Source organism: Delphinapterus leucas, chromosome 7, assembly GCF_059928025.1.
Source record: "Delphinapterus leucas isolate spDelLeu-1000000601 "Yukka" chromosome 7, BTC_Dleu_Yukka2, whole genome shotgun sequence".
NCBI lineage: Eukaryota > Metazoa > Chordata > Mammalia > Artiodactyla > Monodontidae > Delphinapterus > Delphinapterus leucas.
The window spans coordinates 37,291,150-37,314,726 of NC_143135.1; the positions used below are offsets into that span (position 1 = coordinate 37,291,150).

At 53.5% G+C, this 23,577-nt stretch overlaps 2 protein-coding genes across 2 annotated transcripts in view; both read left to right on the forward strand.

Annotated features, from left to right (window-relative positions):
* Window positions 1-2,984, forward strand: part of PTPN5 (protein tyrosine phosphatase non-receptor type 5) — a 33,498-nt gene extending 30,514 nt beyond the window's left edge. The window contains exons 11-13 of the mRNA XM_022583774.3: window positions 586-746; window positions 838-951; window positions 1,379-2,984. Of these exons, the coding sequence (XP_022439482.1) occupies window positions 586-746; window positions 838-951; window positions 1,379-1,472 (369 nt within the window). The 3' untranslated portion in view covers window positions 1,473-2,984. The remainder of the gene's footprint in view (window positions 1-585; window positions 747-837; window positions 952-1,378) is intronic.
* Window positions 2,985-4,870: 1,886 nt separating this feature from the next.
* IGSF22 (immunoglobulin superfamily member 22) lies at window positions 4,871-23,110 on the forward strand. The gene is made up of 22 exons (XM_022583779.3): window positions 4,871-5,383; window positions 6,931-7,062; window positions 7,272-7,408; window positions 8,615-8,714; window positions 8,797-8,836; window positions 9,044-9,218; window positions 9,822-9,935; window positions 10,467-10,629; window positions 11,283-11,555; window positions 12,528-12,812; window positions 13,532-13,656; window positions 13,745-13,886; window positions 14,041-14,337; window positions 15,443-15,745; window positions 16,537-16,710; window positions 16,923-17,051; window positions 17,692-17,988; window positions 18,491-18,579; window positions 18,779-18,971; window positions 20,086-20,385; window positions 21,185-21,514; window positions 22,880-23,110. Exons 1-22 carry the CDS (start codon window positions 5,275-5,277, stop codon window positions 22,948-22,950), a joined length of 3,978 nt encoding a protein of 1,325 aa, XP_022439487.2. The 5' UTR covers window positions 4,871-5,274; the 3' UTR covers window positions 22,951-23,110.
* Window positions 23,111-23,577: the final 467 nt, after the last annotated feature.

The following is a 23,577-nucleotide window of genomic DNA, read 5'->3' on the forward strand; positions in this document are numbered from 1 at the left end:
TCTAAGAGCGATGACAGCCATCAAAGGGTTCTGAGCAGCAGAGCAGCCTGTGCTGTAGACAGACCGTTTTGACCACTGTGGAGCTGAGGCTGTCAGGGAGGAGATGGGAGGGTCTCACACAGTCGAGAGATGATAAAGACCAAAGTGGAGGCGGTGGTGGTGGAGAGGATAGCACGGAGGGGGGAACGTTTGCTGGGGTTGGAGGTGGGCAGGGAAGTATACTGAGGCAAGAGGAAGGGTCCCAGGGCTCTTGGGGGGTGACTGGGCTGTTAAGGGGTGACCAGGAGACAGGAGTGAATTGGAGACGGGACTTTTCGCCTCTCTTGGATGATCTTGGAGTTGCTGGGGCAGAACCCACGTGAAGACCAGTGCTGACGCTGCTGACCAGCCCCTGCTGCCCACCTGGCTTCGGGTCTCTGTCTGGTGCCGCTGGGTGATGTGGTATAGCTGGCAGAGGCCCGAGGCCGCACTCCCTGTGGCCTCCCTCCTGTGTGTTTCCTCCTTCCCTCCATCTCCATCTCTGGGCTGATCTGTGGGCTCAAAGAGTTCACGTGTATCTGGGGTGGGCCTCTGTGTCCTGGACAGAGTGGCACAGAAGAGCGAGGCCTGAAGCATTACTGGTTCACATCCTGGCCTGACCAGAAGACCCCAGACCGGGCCCCCCCACTCCTGCACCTGGTGCAGGAGGTGGAGGAGGCAGCCCAGCAGGAGGGGCCCCGCTGCGCCCCCATCGTCGTCCACTGCAGGTGGGTGCTCCCAGACACCCACGAGGGCAGGGCAGCTTCCCCCAGCCCTCGGCTGCCCTGCCTCTCACCCACCCACGCCCTCGGCCCTCAGCGCAGGGATTGGGAGGACGGGCTGCTTCATCGCCACTAGCATCTGCTGTCGGCAGCTGCGGCGCCAGGGCGTGGTGGACATCCTGAAGACCACGTGCCAGCTCCGGCAGGACAGGTCAGCCCGTGGGCAGGGTCTGAGCACGTGGCGAGCTAGAGCCCGGGGGCAGCAGAGAGAGACTGACGTGTGCATAGGGTGAGGGTTAGGGGGACACACTCCGTGGCGACTGACCGGCAGACAGGAAATAGGGAGGACAGATGGGTAAAGGAACCGGATCCAGGCAGTTGGTGGCTGGATGAAGAGGGGAGAGAAACAGAGCTGGTGGACAGAGGGGCAGGGGCTGAGTGGCGGGGGACATGTCACCTGTGTCCCTGCTGTCTGTGCCAGAGCTGGGAGGGACAGGAAGGGGCAGGGGGAGTGGCTGGCCAGGGTTGGCTTCTCTAAGCTGCCCAGAGTCCCTGATGTGCCTCAGATGACTGGCACTCTGTGGATCTGGGGGCAGGTCCCTCCATGACCCCGTCCCCACTGTGCGTCTGCCGGGCAGGGGCGGCATGATCCAGACGTGTGAGCAGTACCAGTTCGTGCACCACGTCATGAGCCTCTACGAGAAGCAGCTGTCCCGCCAGTCCCCCGAGTGACCACACTCCTCCCCGAGGTCCTCTGGGTACCACGCAGCCTGAGTCTGGGCCCTCATCCCGGCCACACCCAGAGCCCTGCCTCGGGTCCAGCCTGCCCCCTGTCCCTCCCGCTTCCTTCTGCTCAGTCTGCTCCCCAGCCTGGGCCTGGCCCCTGCCTCCCCCAACAACGTAGCTCTTCCTACTGTACATATTGGGGAGTGGGGGAGGGTGGGGGAGGGGTGTGCCAGGCCAGGCCTGGGGCCCCAGGGCCTGACCCATGCTGCGCGACCTGGGGCCTCAGTTTTTAATGATGGTTCCATTGCTACTTGATCCAAAACATTTCCGTGCCGCGCTCCATGTGTCCTGCTGCAGCGTGTTCTGTCTGTCCATCCATCTCTGCTGTCTGTACCGGACACTGTGTCTCCTCAGCCCGGGAGAAGGGTAACGAGCTCCAGCCCCCAAGTGGCCCCGGCAGAGGTGCCTGCCCCCGGCCCCCAGCCCCACTTCTCCCAACAGGCAGATTGCACTTTGCCCCTAGTTACTGGGACCAGGATAAGGACGGGGGGCCTCAGGACCTGGAGGTCAGGCACAGGGAGCTCCTGAGGGGGTGGCAGAAAGATCTCAGCTGGGGGAGAGGTCTCTGGGTGGTGGTGGTGGGAGGAGTATCGCAGCCAGGGTGGCCTCTGGGTGTCAGATGCCCGCAGGAGGCAGTGAGCAACCCGCAAGGCGTCAGGGAGGAAGGGGACAGATGGGGACAGTGAACCTAGAGGACCTGGGCCACGATGGGAGAGGGGGAGCTCCGAGGGTGGGGTGGGGACTCGGCCCCAGATGTGTGTGAAACATTTTTCGGTGTCACTGTGGGAAATCCCTCCCAGAAGTCTCACCGCGTGTAGCTCTGCGTGTGTCCCATGTCCATGCGTGTGTTGAGAGCCCGTCAGCAGGGCATGCATGACTCTTTGGCAACATGTGTTATCTTGGAGCCACGTGTTTTTATTGCTGACTTTAAGTACTTATTCCACGGCAGACAGAGACATTTGGTGTCTTTTTATAATTTGCTCATGGTCATTGAATAGAGCAATAAATGGAGCATTTTGAGCAAAACTGGGTCTGTGTGATTGCCTCTCCCCTCCACTCCCTGTATCTCCGTCTTTGTATACACACACACACACACACACACACACACACACCCTGGCCCTCAAGATCCGTGGGACCCCCTTGTGGATGCTGGGAGTGTGGCTTGAATCCAGATTTGAAAAGCCAAAGTCCATCGAGCAGGATCCTCACATACCCCCACCGTCTCACCCAGCCAGGAGCCAGGGGCCATGGGGAGCCACAGGGACAGGTGTTGGAGGTTTCCAGAGAAGGAAAAGTGTCTGGCAGGCCACCAGCTTCGACAGATGGGCCAGAGAGGCCAAGGCTGGAGCAGGGAGACCTTCAGCTCACTCAGGCCCCTCCCTGTTGGCCAGCCCACTTATCCCTTGTTAGCCCCGCAGGTCCCAAGAGCAGCTGCAAGCCAGCAATTTCCCCTGTAAGGCCTGGGCTGAGAGGAAGCCCCACCCAAGGAGCCTGGGGAATCTGCCCCTAGGCAAAGACGCTGTGCCTCCTAGACATTCCTGCTCTGTTCTTATCCCAGCCCCCAGGGATGCAGCAAAAGTATTTGTCATGCCCTTGATGACAGGTGTGGGTCAACCCAGGGCAGGAGGGAGTCCAGGGCAGGGCTGCTAACCAGCAGGTCCTTACAAGGTAGCCTTGAGTGGGCTGGTTGAGGGTATATTACAGACAATGAGGAAAGAACAGGGAGTGCTTGGGCAGCTGGGACGGAGGGCCCAGAGTAGGGGGGCCTGCTCTCCAGCCACCCTGCAACAAGAGGGTGGGCTCTCCTACCCTTCTGCCCAGAATAGGGGGGTTGGGCGGTAGAAACGGGAGCGGGGAAAGGAGCTAACAATTCCCCCTCTTCTCCTGGGGTGGCCCTGTGAGGCCACTCGGCCTCTGCAGGCACCACATGTAGAGCACAACATGAACGGTGCCCCCTGGATTTGTGCAAAATGACAGACCTGCCAGACTCTCCCTAACTCAGCCCCTCCTGGTCCCTGGAAAACACAGACCCGTCGCTTTGTTCCCCAAGCCCTGTTGGCCACACACACACACACACACACACTGCCATTCAGCTCAGAAGGTCCCACCCGGCAGCAGTGAGAACAAAAAGCTCTGCACAAGGGAACAGAAAAAGTACCCCGGGACCACCACCCTCAGCCACCTGCCTGCCCCATGCCCCACATTTCCTCCAGCCCTGGCCTCAGTCCCCCCACCCCCCAAAGCAGTGTGCCAGCTCGCTGGGACAGCTGCAGAGCCTGAGTAAGGCATCGCCCCCAGGGGGCCAGATACTTAAGGAACCAGTGACTCCCGGTGGCCCCATTGCTGCGGCAAAGGAAGAAGTAGACTGGTTAGTCTACAGCCCAGGCACCAGCTGCACCTCCAAAGCTGCGGGTGGACACAGCATTCGAGGGTTACAAGGGATTGGTGACACGAAGGTAAGGCTTGCATCTTCCCTCAGGGAAGGGGCAGAATCTGCTAACTTCTGAGCCCAGAGGGGGACAGCAGGAGCTGGGACAGGGGAGTGGTCTCAGAACCCGGAGGGAGAAGCAGGCCAGGCAGAGAGATATCATGGGATGAGGGGGTTAACTTTAGCCCCAAACGTTCTAATTTGGAAGAAGGCTTTGGGGTCCCCTGGAAGGACACTGGACTGGGAGTCAAGAGGCCAGGATTCTAGTCCGGGTGACCTCGGACAGGTTATTTCTCTGACATCAGTTTCTCATAAACAAAATAGAGGTTTAAAAACCACCACTCTGGTTAAATAAAAGATGGTAAGTATACCCATTCGTTGGAATACTGTGTAGCTGTTAACAAGGATGGGGAAACTTTACGAACTGGGATGGAAAGATCTGAAAGATGTAGAAAGTGAAAAGAGGGCTGAATAGGCTACCTTATGTGTTAAAAAAGGGTAGAGACAAAAACATATTCATATTTGCATATTTGCATGAAGGAGCTCCAGAAGGAGCCCAGAGACCACAAGTGGTTACCTGCTGGGGAGGGCTGGGAGACGGAGGGGCTTGGGAGCCGGAGGGAGCCTCTTCACATAGATGTTTATATTGTTTTAATTTTAACTATATGATTGAATTACCAATTCAAAAAAAAAAGTATAAGAAATAAAACTCAATCTCTGTCTTTACCATGTCGCAGACGAAAGCAGAGCTGTAGCAATGCTTTGTCATCTGTCTTAGCATTCCCCCAATGCCAGGGCTCCCCAGGGCCCAGCAAGAAGATCCGCAGTTTCCTTTCAAGGCCTGCTCCAGTGTGGCTTAGTCAGGAAGTTCCTTCTCAGGTCTGACTTCATTCTCTCCTGATAAAACCTCCAGCAGTGCCCCCCTAGTTCCATGTAGCTATCAGTAGTTATCCTCAACTCCCTCTGGGCCTTACTGGGTGTGCTGGGTAAGTCTAAATCCTACCTCCTCTCCCTCCAAGTACTTGGAATAGTTTGGCACTAGTCAGTGGGGGACAGGCCCATTGGTCCTTGTAGCCAACCAGGGAAAGGGAGACACTAAGGGAAGAGAAGAGAGGCCAGAGAGAAGAGCCTTGCTGCCCAACCTCTCCTCACCTTCTCCTGTGCACAGCCGTTTCCTCCTGTGTCCACCTGTCCCATCCGTTCCCCCACACACACACACTTAAGAACATCTCTGAGTCTCCCTCTTGCTCCCTTCCTTGTCCTTCATGGCCTCATCCTCTCCCTGGTCCTCCCAGGTGAGTGCCCACACCTGCTGTCACCATGACGACCATTCACCACAAGGAGATGCTTCAGGAGCACGTGTCCATGGAGTTCTCCAGTTCCACCACCCACATGCAGACCTTCTCCCAGACAACCAAGATAGTGGGAGGCAAGTAGAATGGGATGGCTGGAGGAGGGGGTCAGTAATCAGGTAGGGGCAGCCTTTCTTCCTCCAGTATTTGCGACTGCTGGGCCCCTCGAGAGCACAAGATACCACCAGCAACCCTTCCCAACCTGTGTTTCTAATCTGTGCTTTGATAAAGCTTAGCCAGCCAGTTGCTCACCCACAGATCCAACCTCCAGAAAAAAAGCTTAGGAAAAATCAGTCACATGAATGTGTGTGAGTGATTGATGAACTCTCAATTGCTTAAGATCAGAGCCATAGGCAAATACCATCTCTGATGGTAGAATTTCAGGCATGGAGGAAGTTAGGGAGGTAGCAACCTTATCTACCTATGAATAATAATGCTGGCCCTGCCTCACTTAAGAAAGAGAAGACCTGGAGCTGCCAGTGGAGAGAAGATGAACACATAAACAACTGACTTGAGCTTCCAGGCACTCAGCCCTTGGGGACCAGACTTGGGGGAGGGCAGATCCAAGGGAAAGCTGAGAAATGGTCTCAGAGCAGAACAGACTGTTTTAGTCATGTCTCTAGAGGAAAGTGATTAAAAGATGGCCAGGGACCAGGATATTGAATTCCTGTCCTCCCAGTCATTGCCCCCTCCTTCAGAGTCCTCTGTGCACAGAGGTGAAGACCAGATAAACACTTTACACCAATTCCTCCTGGCCAGTGAGGCAGAGCTAGTGGAACAGCCGGGACTCAAGACCAGAAGTTGCAAACTCAATTGACTATAGTAGCGATTCTCAGCCCTGACTGCGCACCAGAGTCATCTTAGTGTAGGAGTGGGGGGAGAGGGGAGTGAAAAAAAACAGCGATATGTGAGTCAGAGGGTTAAATCTGGTGGTTTTTTGTTTTTTGTTTTTTTAAGATCTCTGGGGATTCTGACGTGCAGCCAGTGTTGAAAACCACTGGCCCATAGTGTCCAGGCAGGGAACATAAATGCAGAAAAAAGACTGAGGTGAACTGGACAGGATGTAGTCCATCTAAAGGGACAGTCACTCTTCACCTCCCTCCCACTGACTGTTCTGTTACCATATGGGAATGTGAGTCCAGTGCTGAGGATCCAGAAATCTGCATTTTTATGTGAAATCTCTCAGTTTTTAGACGTAGGGCTATTTTTTGTTTAAACATTGTAAAGGTCAAATAAAAAAACATGTGTAGACCAGGTGCAGCCTTTAGAACTCTGGTCACTATTTAATGCTACTGGGGGACCAGAACTTCCAGAAGAGAAGCCCAAGAGGCCCATAAAATCCCAAAGACAAGTTTCCGTCTAAGAGAGAAAAAAGTAGAACTCAAGGCTTTGACCCAATAAAGATTGACCAGGGGGTGGATGAGGCGTTGGCTCCCCTAGTGGTTGAAATTTGCCATAACACAATGACCCACCGACTCTTTAAGGTCCTTGTTTCTCGGTCAGTGCTGGTCCTGCCCCCCGCTAACCTAAAATGCTCCACCGTCCCCTCAAGAAAAGGTCAGCCCTCCAATTCCAGGCTAAGCTCCGCCTGTGGCCCATTCTGACCTCTCGCCCGCCGCCACAGAGGAAATCGTGACGAGGAAGTCCTCCAGCACCACAGAGTTCTTCAGCTTGGTGACCCGGAGTTCCAACATCCCTGCTGGCGAGAGCATCCCGGAGTTCGTGGATAAGCCTCAGCCGGTCACCGCGCCCGAGGGTGCGTCCCTCCCCGCGTCTCCCCAGGCCCCTGGGTGCTTCCCTTTCCTCCCCAGTGCCCCAGCCGCCACCACCACCACCATTGTCCTCTCAATACACAATCACTGGCTGGGTCGGGCCAAGGGTCCCTGCCCTGCCCAGGGCTGGGAGCAGGTAGAAGGTGCAGCTTGGAGGCTAAGAGGAAAAAAATAGGTCCTGTGCCCACTGCAGGGGATAAAGCCATGTTCCGAGTCCGGGTGCAGGGGAACCCCAAACCCAACATCTCCTGGAAGAGAGAAAGCGGCACCCCCATCAAGGAGTCCGCCAAGATATTCTACGACAGCATTAACAAGGAGCACGTGCTGAAGGTGCGAGGTCCAGTTACCCATAAGGTCGGAGACGGGGACCCCTGGCATGGGCTGCAGGTCCTGTCGCAAACAAGAGATCCACAATGGAGACCCAAGAACTGGGAGATGGGAAAAGGGGCTGTCATTGCCCTAGAGGAGGGGCAGGATAAGAGAAACCGTGTCAGGAGCTGGGGGGTTGCCAGAGTGAGCAGGGGACCAAAATTAGGGGCGGGGTAAGACAGAGCTAGGACAATGCCAGAACAAGGAGGGGGCAAGACCAAATGCAAGAGAAAGAGAGGTTCCAGAAGGTGAGTGAGCCCAAAAGGAACGTGAAACCAAAGCTATGGGCGTGGCTAGAAGGGGCTAAGACCACGGTGGGCGGAGCCAGGCTGATCTGGAGCGGGACCGGCACGGAGGGAGGGGCTGGTCCTAGAGTGTAGGTGAGGGTGAGGGTTCCTGGGCTCTTCAGGGGAACCTTCCAGAAGAGCAATGCCAAGGGCCGATCATCCTAGGGTCTAGCTGTCTTCTGCATGCAGCCTCTGGCTCCAGACCCTTTGAGGAGAGGGAGGGATGGGTCCCTGGGAGACCTAGACCTGTAATTACTCCTGTTCCTCATCCTGCCCAGATTTCCCACTGTGAAAGGCAAAGAGCCTCCCTTCTCCCCACAGACGCTGGTTGCTTCCTTCTCCTCCCGAAGGCGCATTCTAGGACCCTTAGCCCCTACAGCACACACAAGCTGCCCCAGAGCCCACCCCCCCCAACTGGCCACTCCTTACACAAGGTCATTCATTCGGCAAGCACTTTCCAGGAACCCACTGGTACCTAAGTGCCTTTCTACAGGTGCCAGGGCAACCTTGTTCACCCCCATTTCCTCAGGGGCTCAGGCCAATACCTGGTACAGAGGAGTAAATCCGTGTTAAATAAAGGCGTACTCAGCCCAGCGTCAGAAACTGCAGATAAAGCTGCAAATCAGAGGAAGTCCCTGTCATCCAGGAGCTCACAGCCAAGGCGGAGAATCCAATGCAGAATCAGGCTCCAAACAGACACACGCACACTGACCGCTACCTGGCACCTCCTAATCACAGAGGCTGCTCAATCCTCCACACACACATCCAGCACTCAGCCCCTCCCCCAGCCCCAAAGAAACACCCTCCTTTCCCATCTCACAGAGAGTCCCCCTGTGGTTCCCTCCCCACCTCCCCTGCTAATGGCCTGACTCTGATCCAGCTGGAGCCACTGACCTCGGATGACTCTGACAACTACAAGTGCATTGCAAGCAATGACCATGCAGACGCCATCTACACCGTGTCCTTGCTTGTGACCGAGGGTGAGCCAGCCCCGTTCTCCTGGCCTTTCCTCTTAGAGACCAAACTCCCTCTGTCTGACCCTGTCCCTCTCTCTGTCCTCAGGTGAAGAAAAATTGGATTTCAAAAAAATGTTGAGGAAGAGGTGAGGCTGGGAGGCTCCTCTGCCTAGGGTGTGGTCCCCCCACCCTCCAGGCTAGAGCTTCTGGAAGGCCTTTCAACAGCCCCCTGAGTTAATGGCCCAGCCTCCAAGAATCCATGGAGTAGGGAGGAGCATCTCATGGTTGGGAGAGTCCCCCTCTGTCTTCAGAGAAAGGCACTAAGTCCAAGCTTGGCACCCACTTCCTTCCAGGGGACCCCCTCCTCCCAAGAAGCAGCAGAAGAAGGTGACGGATGAGAAAGAGATGCTGGAGATTTTGTCCCAGGTGCCCAAGAAGGACTTTGAGAAGGTCTGCATGGAGTATGGTTTCACAGACTTCCGGGGGCTGCTCAAGAAGCTCAAAGGGATGAAGAAAGTGGAGGTAGAGGTCAGTGCCCATCAGGGAGCAGGGAGCTGCAGGCCTCTCCCCACCATGCACGTGCATACTCAAGGGCATTCTCTACTGCAAGGGCAGGCAAGGAACTCAGGTCACCCTCCTTCTACCTCTTTTCTCTTCACTGCTCCCTAATGTATTTGCATGGACTTTGGAGTCAGACAGACCTGGGTTCAAAGTCCAGTTCTACTGCCTTATTAACTGAGTGAACTTGGGGGTCTTCATCTGCAAAATCAAAATTATACTTTCCTTTTTCATTTGTTTTTGTGGTGGTGCTCTCATTTAGTCACTCAACAACTCATAACTGTTAAGCATCTACACTGGAATTAGAAGGCCTATGTAATGGGCCCAGGTACATAGTGACTATTCCGCAAATGGTGGTTCCTTTCTCTTCCCTTATCGTACCCGTTTCCCCCTAAATCTTCAAGTTGTTCGTTGTAGGGGGAGGGGGGTGGCGGGGAGCACAGTTATCTAATCAGTCTAGTCATTTCTCCCCAGACCTTCAGGGGGCTTCTCCAGCACTGGAGACACAGTCTGGGCAGATTCCAGATTCCAGATGCCTCTGACACCTGCCTTTTTGTTACCACAATCTCTCAGACCATCCAGATTCTGAAGCCCCTGGAAGACAGAGAGACCAAGGTGGATACCACGGTGGTCTTTGACTGCATAATGGAGCTGAAGGACCCCAATGTCAAAATGACATGGATCAAGGTGGGGAGAGCACCTAGGAAGGGCCCACCCTGGAATATCATTTTTTCTCTGCACCCCTTTCCTTCCAAGACCCTCTCATTACCCATAAGCCCTTTCCTCTCCTCCATCCCATCAAAAGGATGCCATCTGGGATGGTTGAAACTGGATGAGAGCTGGGCTTTATTCTTAGATGTTCCACCAGTTTGCTGTTTGATTTGAGACAGTTACTTCCCTTTCTCTATACCTCAGTCTACCCATCTGAAAAGGCTGGATTAGATAGTCCTGCAGGTCACTGAAGATGGGCCTCTGAGAGAAAGTATCTAGTGAACTCATGCATATTAAGAGTTCGGGCCTCGGGAGAGGCAGAGACCCTGGATCCCACCGAGCCAAATGATGAGGCTAGAGAGATCTTAGGGGCCTCTGAGTGTGTTTGAGGATCTTAGAGAGGTAGATATGGCACCTTCCAGCTCAGGCTGGCTTTGGGGAATGGAGACCTCTAGAAATCTCCTCCTAAACCCCTTCATCAGCTTTTCTACCCATTCCATGAGGCAGGATAATGAGCCACTGAGGATCCAGTACTCCCTGGGCAAGTATGACGTGAAGCAGGTGGGCACCAAGTACATGCTGGTCATTACCAACGTGAACATGAACGATGCAGGCACCTACAGCCTGTCCGTGGACAACAAGAGGATAAGTGCAAAGCTTACAGTGCTGGGTAAGAGTGTGGGCACCAGGCAGCACAAGGAGGACACAGTCAGGGTCAGGGCAGAGGAATATCCAAGGATGGGGTCCATGGGTACATGGGAGGAAGGACCATGGGGCTGTGCACAGATTGCACGGGAATGGGAGTTAATGGCGGAGAGGGACATGGGGTATAAGGGAGAGGACTATGAGATAAAGTGCTGTGGGGCAGTGTAGCATAGTGGTTAAGAGTACAGCTTCTGGAGTTGAACTACTGGAGTTCAAATCCCAGCTTCTGTCACTTATGAGCTGTGTATTTGGGGCAAGTGATTTAACTTCTCTTTGCCTCAGTTTTCCCATCTGTAAAATGGGAAATAATGGTAGAGTCTACCTGAATGCTTTAATATGTGCAAAATGGCTAGAATAGTGCCTGGCGCATATCTAAAATCACATAGAGAAATATTCTTTCTAAAAGTGCTGTTAACATTACTGGGGAGGAGACCATATGAACATCATGGGAGGAGACTCTAGGATTCACAAGCAGAAGGAAAGAAGGATGCTTTCCCCAACTGTGGGCTACAGGACGCCAATGACACCTGAGTCTTTATGCCCCCCCTTCACCATCCTACCCCTCAGGAGGGACCAGGGATACAGCCCAATGAATGCCCCTCCTACTCCTTGCCTCAGATGAGCCTCTGAAGTTCTTGGGAGAGATGAAGCCAATGAAGGTGATGGAGCGCCAGACAGCTGTATTTGAGATCCACCTCTCCAAGAAAGTGCCCAACTTTGTGTGGAAGTTCAATGGAAAGGAGCTGAAGAGGGATGAAAAGTATGAAATCACTGTGTCTGAGGATGGTTTGACCCACACGCTTAAGATTAAGGATGCCAGACTCAGTGACAGTGGCGAGTTCTCTGCCGAGGTGGGGGACCTGGTTCAGAAGGCCCAGCTCACCATTGACCGTGAGTGTTTGGGCCAGAGCTTGAGGGGTGGGCTTCATGCCACGGCAACCTCCATGTGAGCATCTATCCATCCATCCAACCATCCATCCATCCACATATCTGTCCATCTCCTCCTTGCAAGGCCCTTTGATGGCTACTAGAAAGATAGAGAGTTCTCTCTGCTAATTCCTAGTCTAGTGGGAGAAGCAGGTTTGGAAATGGAATTATAGCAAAAGCTCTTAAGCAAGGAGTCAAGACACTCTAGGATCTTACTATCGGCTGGGAGATCATGGGCCAAGAAATTATTAGCCTTTATGGCTCTAATATCATATATTACAGCACATCACTCTTGACTTCTTACATTCTTATATTATACCTAGTTTGGAGAGTTGCACATGATGGTGGGCCATACATGTGAACCACTCTTGACACAAGTGACATGGAACAATCTTTGCTGTGATTGAGGGAGACATGGAGGCTGTGAGAACCCAAAGAAGAGGTACCACCTGGCAATGTCAAAAAGGATATGATGAGATGACGGCAAAGCTTTACCAAGTAAAACAAAAAGGAATTCAGTTTTCAGAGAAGGGGCAAGAGAAGAGGACATTCTCAGGAGAGGGAATAGCATGTGTAAAGGCCCAGACACCAGAGAGACAATGCAATTATGGCTGGAGCTCCAAGGGGACATTAGAGATATTGCCTGCGGTGCCGTGAGGAGGTAAAAGCTGTTGTCCCGTTTTACATATGAGGAAAATGAGACTTAGGGAGTGAATGCACTGCATACAGTCAGCTGGCAAGTAAGAGGCAGAGCTGGGACCCTCCCTGCCGGGTCCCTCTGTGAGTTGGGTACACACTTCATGTCACAAGGCCTCTTAGGCCACAGGGTCACCTAGGACCCTGTGGTTTCTAGGGTCAAAAAGAGGAGCCGGGCAGCATCTAGCTGCAGAGAAGGAGGTTGGGAGCAGGACCAAGTGTTTGTTTGTCTGTCCATAGGCATCCCTATAAAGTTTGTGAGCACCCTCAAGAACGTGCGTGTGAAAGAGAGGAGCTGTGCGTGCCTTGAGTGTGAGCTGACATCCAAGAACGTGACCCTGCGCTGGAAGAAGGACGGACAGCTGCTGGAGCGTAGCTCCAAATACAGCATGAACCATGAGGGCAAGCGAGCGGAGCTGGTCATCGAGGATGCACAGCTCAGCGACAGTGGCGAGTACACTGTGGTGGCCATGCAGGATGGGGACCCCGCAGAATACTGCAGTACTGCTGTAGTCACTGCGGAAGGTATATGCCCACCCTGTCAGTCCCCACTGACCAACCCCCCAGCCCTAACAGTTTCCTACTGTGGACACCCATCAGTCCCCTGACTGACTTCAATCCTCCTCCAGACCATGATCTAATTCTACCTCCCCACTCTGACCACCCCCATCTCCCAAATTCTGACCATCTCTACCTCCTAGATGCTGACCATCCCTCATCTTTTGAACTCTATCCCAAATCCCTTGACTTCATCCATCCTTTACTTGCAGACTCTGACCATCCCCAGCAAACCTGGTCACCCCACACCCCTAGACCCTGACCAGCCCCTACTCACTATCCCTGGCCACTCCCCACTGATTGACCACTCTCAACTCACAATAAACGCTGGGCATCCCACAGACCAGCATAACCAGCTAAATATCCCAACTCCACTAACCACCTGCATCCCACCATCTAGTCCCCTTCTTAACCTGAGCATCCTAAGTCCCCAGTGACCATCCTCCGATGATCAGCCCCCCATTAGCCATCTCCCAGAATTCCCAGTTGCCATTTCCCAATGCCATTGACTTTTCCCCGACTGTCCCCCACCTACCTGCTCTAATGCCCCCACCGACCATCACCCACTTGCCCATTTCCAAACATCTTGCTCATCATAAATGATTTTGATGGACGCCACCAGCTCTTTTCCCGTAAGTCCCTTCCACCCGATACCCTAACCCAACCCCTGCCCCCTTTCTCTCAAGAGCGGCTGGCCACCGTGAAGAGCGGGATGTCCGACGTGCACGCGGCCACCGGGAGCCCGGCTGAGCTGTGCGTAGTGCTGAACGACGAAAAGGTGGATGGTGTGTGGCTGAAGGATGCCGAGGAGGTCCGAGGCAGGGGCCAGGGAAGGGAATGAAGGACGAAGGGGTCGACCGGGCATACACTCGCACTCATGACCGCCCCTCGCCCCGCAGATCACGGACTTGACCGGCGCGCAGATCGTGAAACAGGGTGCGGTACACAAGCTCATCTTCCCCAATATTGGGCCAGAGCACGAGGGCAAGTACACATTCAGGGCCAAGGGTGCAGAGAGCGAAGCCTCGGTATTTATTGCAGGTAAGGTCGCCGCCCACTATGGACAAAGCTAGACCACGCCTGGCCCGCCCACCTACTCCTAGCTCCTCCCCCATCCCCCATGGGCTCCTCCTCCACCCCTCGGCTCCTCCCGCATCCCTGCTCTTCGAGCCTTCCCTGCCGCCCCTCCCTACAGATCCTCCAACCATCGACCCATCGGTACTGGAGGCACTGGCCGCGCACCCGGTGACCGCGAAGGTGGGCCACACCGCGAACATCAAGGTGCCCTTCCGGGCAAAGCCGCTGCCCAAAGTGACGTGGTACAAGGACGGCATGGAGGTGACGGAGGAGGAACGCGTGTCGATGGAGCGTGGCGAAGACCAGGCGCTGCTCACCATTTCAAACTGCGCGCGGGAGGACAGTGGCATCATTATGCTCAAGCTCAAGAATGACCATGGCTCCGCCACAGCCACTCTGCACCTCAGCGTGCTGGGTGAGGCCAAGACCCTGGCCTGGCTGGGCTGGGGGCACCACGCAGGCTGAGGAGAGAGCTGGAGTTCGGGTTGAGAATGGGAATGAAGTGCTGGCTTTGCAGCCAGAAGAAGCCCATTTCCTAACTTCCTAACTAGGTGGCCTTGGGCAAGTCCATTAACTTTCCTGAGCCTCAGCTTCTCATCTGTGACAGGGCGGTTTTTTAAAGTGCCTATTTCAAGTGAACTTAAAGACTATAGTAGAGTGCAGAGCACGTACTTGACCTTCAGATGTTGCTGAAGTATTGTAACTGACTTGGAGATGAGGATGTGGTTGGAAGTAAGGTGGAAATGAGGTAAAAGAGAGGTGGAATTTAGGATGAAAGTGAGGTTCATTGCGAAGAATATTGGAGTTGGAAGTGAAATGGAGTGAGGGGAGGTGAGATAGGGTTGAGGATAGAATGAAATTGGAGAGAAAGATGGAATGGGTGTGGAAATGGTATTTGGGATGGGTCTGAACATAAAGTTAAGGAAAGACATGAGGAGCTGGCCTTAGTGAACTCATATTCAACATGCAACACACATACACACACACACACACACACACACACACACACCAGCATCACCTCCTCCACCTCCATCTCCATCAAGCTGTGGGTTTGGATGGATTGGGTTTCAATTCAGTTCGGCAGTATGACTGAGCACCTCCTCTGTGTTCTCAGTACTGAGGACACAGGGATGAGTTATCCCCTGCAGTCCCTCAACCCAAAAGGGATAAAAACCGGCAGACATGTAATTATAAAATAAACTGTAATAAAAGAAAGTACTGGAGTTCTGGAAGCTGAGAGGAGGGGAGACCTTGTCTGGAAGAGGTAAGTGGGAATTAGCTGAGGCGGGGGTCCCTCAGGTCTCCGGTTCACTCATTCCTAGGCGGACAGGAATCTCGGGGGGGCAGGGATCAAGACATTTGGGCAAGTCTTAGGAAAACAGTGACAGAGGGAAGGACAAGGGATCCACAAAGCTCAGAATCTAGCTATGTCTCAGTCTGGTGGACCTCCAACCAGTGGGATGAAGCCCTTCTGGCCCTTTGCTCCAAAGACACATTCTGATGCTCTCTTCTGTCCTTAGACCGTCCCAAGCCTCCCCAAGGCCGGGTGGAGTTCCTGGAGCTCTCGGGTAATTGTGTGCACATGAAGTGGAAGGCCCCGAAGGACAACGGCGGGCGGCCTATAACACAGTTCATAGTGGAACGGAAGGCAGTCGGCAAGAAGTCCTGGATTAAGATTGGTGAGGTGGACAGCAAAGTCACCAAATTCTCCACCAACAAGGTGGAAGAGGGGAAGGCCTACCAGTTTCGTATCCTGGCCGTCAATTCGGAAGGAGTGAGCGACCCGCTGGAGACAGAGGAAGTGTTTGCAGGAAATCCTATTGGTCAGTGTGATAGCCCCGTGCTCAATGGGGACCTCAGGGGCCACCGTGGGGACCTTCAGCCAGTGAGGAGTGCTGGTTTGTGGGAGATTCCGCAGGGTCATCTCTAGCTGCCCCACGAGACAGATGGCTTCTAGAGTAAGAGCAGAAGATCGTTTTGGACGGGAATTGTCAACTTTTTCCAGTCAGATCACATGCACGACACACTCGCATGTGTACATCCAGAACTGTGCACAATTCCAGGGAGATAACTCCACTTGTTTCTCCATTCCAGAAATCATCCCATATCCAAGGGAGAGTAATGTTACTTTAGGGATAGCCTTGAATCCACTCTAATTTTTTTTCCAAAGAAAACCCTTGACAACATTGGCATTTTAATTATGATCACTAGTTAATTACTTGCTACACTCCTCCCAACTGATCTCCATGTTTCTGTGTGTCAAGACAGTACATTAAAAACTGTGCCACTGGGGATGCCACAGGTTGGAAAATTCAAGTTGGCAGCTCTCTATCTTGGCTACACATTAGAATCACTTGAGGTCTCTTAAAAAATGCTGATTCCTGGTCTCCACCCTAGGCCAGCTGAATTAGAATATCAGGACACAGGACCCAGACACTAGTTTTTGGTGGTGTTTTGGGGTTTTTTTTTTTTACTTCCCACATGACATTAATGTGCAACCAGAGTTAATCATTGGCTTAAGTTTTTTTAAGGAAGGAACCAGAGCTCAGCATGGGGTAGGCAACTGTCTACATGCTCCCCCACCTAACCTCTGCCCTCTCTCTCTCTCCCACAGAGCCCCCTGGTCTTACCTCCCAGCCCCAAGTGACTGACGTGACCAAAGAGGCTGTGACCATCACATGGAACACCCCCACCCAAGATGGGGGAGCCCCAGTGCTCGGCTACATTGTGGAGCGGAGGAAGAAAGGCAGTAACCTGTGGGTGCCAGTCAACAAGGACCCCATCCAGGGTGAGGTCGAGGGACAAAGGCCCAGGAGGGACCAGGGGAGACTTTGTTGGGTGGACCCATGTACCCGTGCTGCTCTGAACATACTCCCTCCTCCAACTCCTTTGTGGGTTTTCATAGCATCTCATGACCCCCTCTTCCACATCTACTCACTCTATGGTCTCCTACCACGTGGACCACCCCTGGCCTCATTACCCCTCAACTTCCCATTTCAGGCACCAAGTACACTGTGGATGGTCTCCTGGAGGACACAGAATATGAATTCCGAGTTGTAGCTGTGAATAAGGCAGGCCCCGGACAGCCTAGTATGCCATCCAGCTCAGTGGTAGCCAAGGACCCTGTCAGTGAGTATGGTGCTGCCAGTTCCCAACACACAGTGGAATTAGCCATTGGAGGTAGAAAGAGGATTTCTTCCCGGGAAAGTCTAACAGGAGGGGATCACACAGTCTCCACTCTCTGGGAGCTGCCAGCCTGATAGAGGGACAAGATTCACACACAAGAGAAAGCCAGCAAATAAAGATTGAGAGTCAGGGACAGCGAAGAGGGGGGTGGAAAAAAGTTTTTATCAAATGTTGAGTATGTCTGGTTAGGTGAGGTAGTAGAAGCATGTTTGAGGATTGAGCAGGGGTGTTGGGTAAGTGGTTGGGTGGGTGCTGAGCTTAGGTGGTGAGATGGGGATATCACGCATGAATGGGTGTGGTGCAGAGGGCTGAGCTAAAGGCTGGAGTTTTGAATACAGAGGGGTTGAGTGTATAGTGTGTATTGAATTTGGAGGGTTTTTACTTCAAGGGTGAAAGTATTGAGACTGAGAGAATTAAATTTAGAGGTTGTTGAAGGTGAAAGCCTGGGTATTGAGCGTTTTAACTGTGAGTGTTGAAGGTAGAGGTGTTGAAAGTTAAGTTTCAGGGGTATTGAGTGCAGGAATTGGGCATGGCGTTGAGTGGAGAAGAATCTGGGGGCTGACTAGTTGTCTGTGTCACGCAGAACCCCCGGGCCTGGTGCAGGGCCTGCATGTGTCGGATTCCTCCAACTCCAGCATCTCCCTGGCCTGGCTGGAGCCTGCCGAGGGAGACCCACCCTCTGGCTACATCCTTGAGATGCGGGCTGAAGACACCAAGGAGTGGTCCAAGTGCACAAAGATCCCCATCTCGGGCACCTGCTACACAGTAGGAGGCCTCACCGAGAGGCAGAAATACTTCTTCCGAATTTGGGCTGTGAACGAGGCTGGGTGTGGGGAGCCTGTGGAGCTGGACGATGGGGTCCGTGCCATGCCACCACCAGGTGAGGGATGCAGACAGGGCTGGAGTGTAGGCCCTAACATCCTAGCTCCACACCTTCCTCTCTGGGACCTCATCCCACAGGAGAAAACTGGGCAATGCTGTGATCAAGAAAGAGTCGTCCAGGCTTGTGCCTGGACAGAGCTAGGGATAACCCCAGGGCCTTCCCTGCCAAAAACAAACAAACAAACAAACATAACAAAAACCAAAAACCCCACTCATTGTGTGCCGAATAGTATCTACTGTGTGCCAAGGGAGGTGTTAGGGATTTAGAAAAAAATAAAACACAGGACCTGCCCTAAAGAGTCTTATATAATAATAGAGGGAGACAGATGAGGAAAAAATAAATAAATGTTTCACAGCACTGCAGGGTTGCTAGATGTCTGTATGGCCTGTAGTGAGAGCATGAAGGAGAAGAGGTTGGGAAAAGCTTTGGAGGGGAGGCTTAAAGCTAAGTCTTCTGGAAAGAGTGTTCCATGCTCCTATCTCTGTCTCCTCCATCTCAGCTGCTCCCAAGTTTGACCTCAGTGCCCGGCTGAAAAGTCGCATGGTGGTTCGCGCTGGGACAGCCCTCTGCATCCATGCCGCCTTCTCTGTGAGTCCTACCCTGGCCCCCAGACGCCCACCACTTAACCAAGTTGGCTGCTACAGCTATCATAGTCTCTGCCTCTGCCTCTGCCCCTCGCCAGACCCCTGGCCTCAGAGCCTGGCAGGAGACTCCTGGACGGTGGGATAGGACCTGCCCCCAAATTCCACCCAGGTGACCCCTGGTGCCATCTCCTGTCACCACCCAGGGCTCACCACCACCCAACGTGATCTGGCTGAAGGATGGCGTGCCCACCGAGGGCAGGGAAGCCATCACCAAGAGCAAAAACCACTCCCAGTTCCTCATCAGTGGCACCAAGCGCTCCGACTCAGGGGTGTACCGCATCTTGCTCCAGAATGAGTTTGGAGAGGCATACCATGACATCCACGTGCGTGTGGCAGGTATGACAACAGGTAGAGGCCTGGGGAGGCATCGCTGCACACACTCCCTAGTGCTGCTTGAGTCCCTACCACTGTAAAGTCATGCCTTAAGGTAGTCAAGGCTTCTTTGGCACCACAGAGCAAGACTTTATCAGCCTTTGCCTTAATGCGGAGGGTTGTCTTCACTTTTTCTCAGTGTCTTGAAGCCCCAGGGGCATTGAACTAGGACCCAGCCCTTGTTTCAGCCTCAGTCATATGTGGAGAGCTTCGGGGCATATGCAGAGTAGAGTCTGTGAGCATAGAGAGAGCAGAGAATGGGTAAGAGGCAGGAGGGACAGATAGAGAGGAATCCATTAAAACTTGGGGTAATTTGCCTATATGTTATTGGAGATACTTTTAAAGTTTGTGATGTGGTCACCGAGAAAGCCTTTTGGGGGAAGCTTCACAGTCCCACAGTGTCATTGCCATACAGCTTCATTAGAATTCTTGAACCACAGCTGAAATGAGCCTTCTATTATTTTTCAGTCCCCCCAGATATTTAGAATTTTAATAATAAAGGTGGTGAGTAAAAACTTTGGAAAGAGCCTTTTCATTATCTTAGGTTGCAGGAAACTTTGTAGGTTTTGAGGTTTAACACATTGTGTATTATTAAATTTACATTAATCACTATGCCAAAGAGTATCTGACACATTCTTTTGCATTGATGCATTTTGTACCTCTCTCCATTAAAATCATAACAGCCCCCCCAAATTGGGTGGCCTCTTAGAGACGGCTGGAAGCTTTATAATAAAGCCCTAAACCCCCAAGAGAAGAACGGGTGAACTTTTATTGAACAGATCCTACATGCCAGGCACTTTACGCAACGTTTCCATGATAGTTATCGTTAGCCTCATTTTGCAAATGAGGAAATGGGTCTCAGAAAAGATAAGTAACTTGCCAAAGTTCACAGGGCTAGTAAATGGCAGAGCTACACTTCATAAATAGTTCTTTCTGACTCCAAGACCCCCAGCTGCCTGAGAGTTAGAAGAAGGTAAGGTGCCCCATCCCATCCTCCTTAGGGCTTGGCAGGCAGCGGGGGTGGGGGCACGATACTTCAGCCCCCCAGGGTGGCTGATGGACCTTCGGACCCTTCCAGATTTTCCGCAGCCACCCACAAACCTGCAGCTGTTCGAGGAGGTCCCCAACACGGTGACTCTGACCTGGAACCACAGCCCCGACGTGCAGGAGGACAGCGAGGCCCACTACGTCATCATGAAGCGGGATGCCAGCACCGCCACCTGGTTCACTGTGGCCGAGCACGTCTTCAGGAACAAGTACACGGTGACCGGGCTGCTCCCCGGCAGGAAGTACTACTTCCGGGTGCTGGCCCGGAACGAAATCGGTGACAGCGACCCGCTGGACTCCAGGGATACCTGGCTCGTCAACAAGGACAAGAGTGAGTCTGGGGACTTGGGGGTTCAGGTAACGTCTGGGATCCCTGATGGTGGGGATGAAATAAGGGTTGCAAGGGGTACCCAAGATTTGAGGTAAAATCTGAGGAGCACTGAGGTGAAAGGGTTAATTAACATCAGGGACCCTGGGGAGAAAAGCAGAGGTCTGGAAGCCTAGGGGAGGAGATTCCTTCGGGGTACACTGAGGGGTGGGACTAACGCGGAGGTGAGGTGGGGAGGTCACCTTGGGGGCGGGGATGACAGTTGGGGGCCGGAGGGTGAGGAGGGCTTGTGGAGCTGAGAGGCTGACTGAGGTCCTGACTGAGGACTCAGGGAGAGTCCAAGGAGCAGGGATGACATCCAGAAACCCTCGAGGGAGGGCATTAAGGGTAAGGATAGCTGCGGGAATCTTGAAATGAGGGCCTAAATTGGAGAAAGCAGAGACCGTGGAGGCTGCGTGGGCGTTGGGGAAAGCTTGGATGGGGAGTTAAAGGCCAGATAACAGCTCGGGTCCGGAGGCTGGCAGCTGGAAAGAAGTCTAGGACGCCCGGGTCTGGAAAAGCGTAAAACTCCGCGGACCTGGTTTAGGTCTTGGAACCCATGGGGGTGGGGGGGTGGCGGAAGGGGAACCTTAGGAACCAATATAAAGTCGGGGCCCCAGAGTTGATAGCGCGTGGGAATCTAACCCAGGTCCTCGGGGTTCCGTGAGCTGGGTCTCCAGGGCGTCTTAGGAGCACTAAGCCGGCGCGCGATGGATGGGGGCCTTGGGGTGCGCTCACTGCCCTTCGTGTCCCACCCGCGCAGTCGAGGACCGGAGCGCCAAGCTGAAGCCGTACCAGCAGAAAGACTGGCGCCACGCGCCGCGCGTCCTGACCCCGCTCAAGCCGCACACCGTGCTGCGTGGCCAGGACTGCACCATGACCTGCGCCTTCCTTGGGAACCCACGGCCCACCGTGACCCTCTACAAGGGCGACGTCAACATCACGGCCAACTCCAAGTTCTGGTACAACTCCACCAGCGGCGTGTGCACCATCGTCATCCCCACCTGCACACTCAAGGACAGCGGAGAGTACAGCGTAGTGGTGGAGAACGAGCTGGGCAAGGACCGCAGCAGCTGCACGCTCGCCGTCTACGGTGAGGGTGCAGCGCCGGCCGGCCCGGGACGGTGAGGGTGCCTGGCTGTGTCCCGCGTGGGGCGGAGGCGCAAAATGGCGGCCTCCTGAGCCGTTGATCAGCTCTTTTCCTATGGCTGGCGCAGGGCTTTATTTAATCTGACATGGGATGGTGTAAACATTCTCCACCTGGCCGTAGTTCGCACCGCTGACCCATCTTCTCGATGTCATGTTGTGAGCCTGGCCCCTGCGGACTTGGGAGTTTGCAATCCCTCAGTAGTCTGTAGTTTGCAACCCTTGGTGGGCCTAGACTTGCATTTGAAAAAGACGCCAGTGATCAGGCCTAAACCAGACTTACCAATCACAATCTCCCTGGCAGGGTTCTCGAAGGAATCTTTATGTTTACGAATTTTGCAAGTGGTTCTGATGCGCAACCAAAATTGAAGACTACTGGTCTGAGATGAGGATAGATGGGAGGCACTGAAGGGAACCTCGTGGAGGGAGGCCCTCCCTCTGCACATACGTGTGCTATGTTTCTGCTCATGGGTGCACATATAGGGGAAATATTCTGTTTCTTCCTACACACTCTACTGTCTTCACAGCTAAACAGCCAGTTGCATGAACTGTCTAAATGCAAAGATGACCTGTTTTGCTCCTCTTTGTTTAAACTCCCTCCTAGCTTTCCCATGATCCTTTAGATAAAAATCACAATCAACAAGCCCCCCCCCCCACCATCTACCTCTCCAGCCTCATTCTCTGCCACTCTCTGAAGTCTCCGTGGCACACTATTGGTGTCCATGGTTTCCATGGTTACAGATGCCTTTTTTTTCCATCCTGTTATAGATGCCTTTCTCTGGGGAAAGGACCTGGTCCTGTTGCTCTGTCTCTCAAGTACTCAGCTAAGTGTCTGGCATTGAGATGACGCCTCCACAGTGGCTGCTGAACTGTGTCACAGAACTAGGCCAGGGAAGGCCCTGTGGGAGTCATCCAGCTCTCATTCCACAGCTAGAGAGATCCCTGACAACTTAATTCTGGTTGTAAGCACATGGGCACAGGGCCCTGGCTCCAACACTCACCAGCCATGTGACCTTGGCAAGCCACTCTGAGCTTGTTTCCCCATGTACTGCTTAGGGCTGTCATGAGGATTAAATGAGATAGTGCACGGAAGTGCCTGGCACAATGCGTGGCAAATACGAAATGCCGAATAACTGGCAGCTCTTGGCCCCACACACCCAGCTGACCTTGGGAGACTGGAGCTGGCAAGGACTGAGGATCCCGGGCAGGGTCCAGCCCCTGGTTCCTGCATAGCGACTGCAAGTCCGGCAATTTGGAGTTTCCCTTACCCCAGCATCATTCATACTAACAAATACTTGCTTTGCTCTTTCAGACAAAGATGACAAGGCAATTCTAGCCTCCGTCACTGAGAGTCTGCAGAAGAAATCAAAGTACCTTATGTGAGCTCCAGCCCAGACCAGGCATCAGGAGGATGCTGTGATGTGGGTGGGGCTTCTTGGCCCATCCTCTGTGTGGTCCCAGCGAGAGAGACCTGGTTCCCTCTGTGGTGCTTGTCAATGTAAACATTCAGTGAAGGCATGGGACAATAAACTGAGTGAGTGCGCCTGTGCCTGTTCCTAACCGTGGTGTGCGGCAGGGACCAAGGAGATAGACGTGGGCGTAGGATGGGGATACATAGAGCCGCGACCCCTGAGAGCTCGGTCCAAACCCACCCACATGGGGAACGACCAGCCCCCTTCTGACTGGGCCTCGCCTTGCCTTCCCCTCCTCCACAGCCACACTGCACCCTGCCCTCCCTCCGGGCATAGAGGGCAAAGTCTGCATCTTTCTCCCCATCCTGCCCTTCCCATTTCTTCACTCCAGGTAGGTGTGTCTTCAGAGTTCAGGGGTTGGAAGGGATCAGGACCTTGCCTCTTTAGTGTCTGGGGTTCCCACTATTTGAGAATTAGAGCATCTGAAAGCTAGAACGGATTGGTCATCCTGCTTGCCGGCTTTCAAACTTATGTTTTGCAGCAGAAAACCCTTCCTTTAAAAAAAAAATTCTTAAGAACCTACTGGACTTGAAACAAG

Excerpts from the sequence above, each read along its gene's own strand:
- IGSF22 (XM_022583779.3), top strand. The coding sequence starts at position 5,275 with ATGACGACCATTCACCACAAGGAGATGCTTCAGGAGCACGTGTCCATG. Across the intron at positions 5,384-6,930 it reads GACAACCAAGATAGTGGGAG|AGGAAATCGTGACGAGGAAG; the intron begins GCAAGTAGAATG and ends CCGCCGCCACAG. Across the intron at positions 12,813-13,531 it reads TGCTGTAGTCACTGCGGAAG|AGCGGCTGGCCACCGTGAAG; the intron begins GTATATGCCCAC and ends CTTTCTCTCAAG.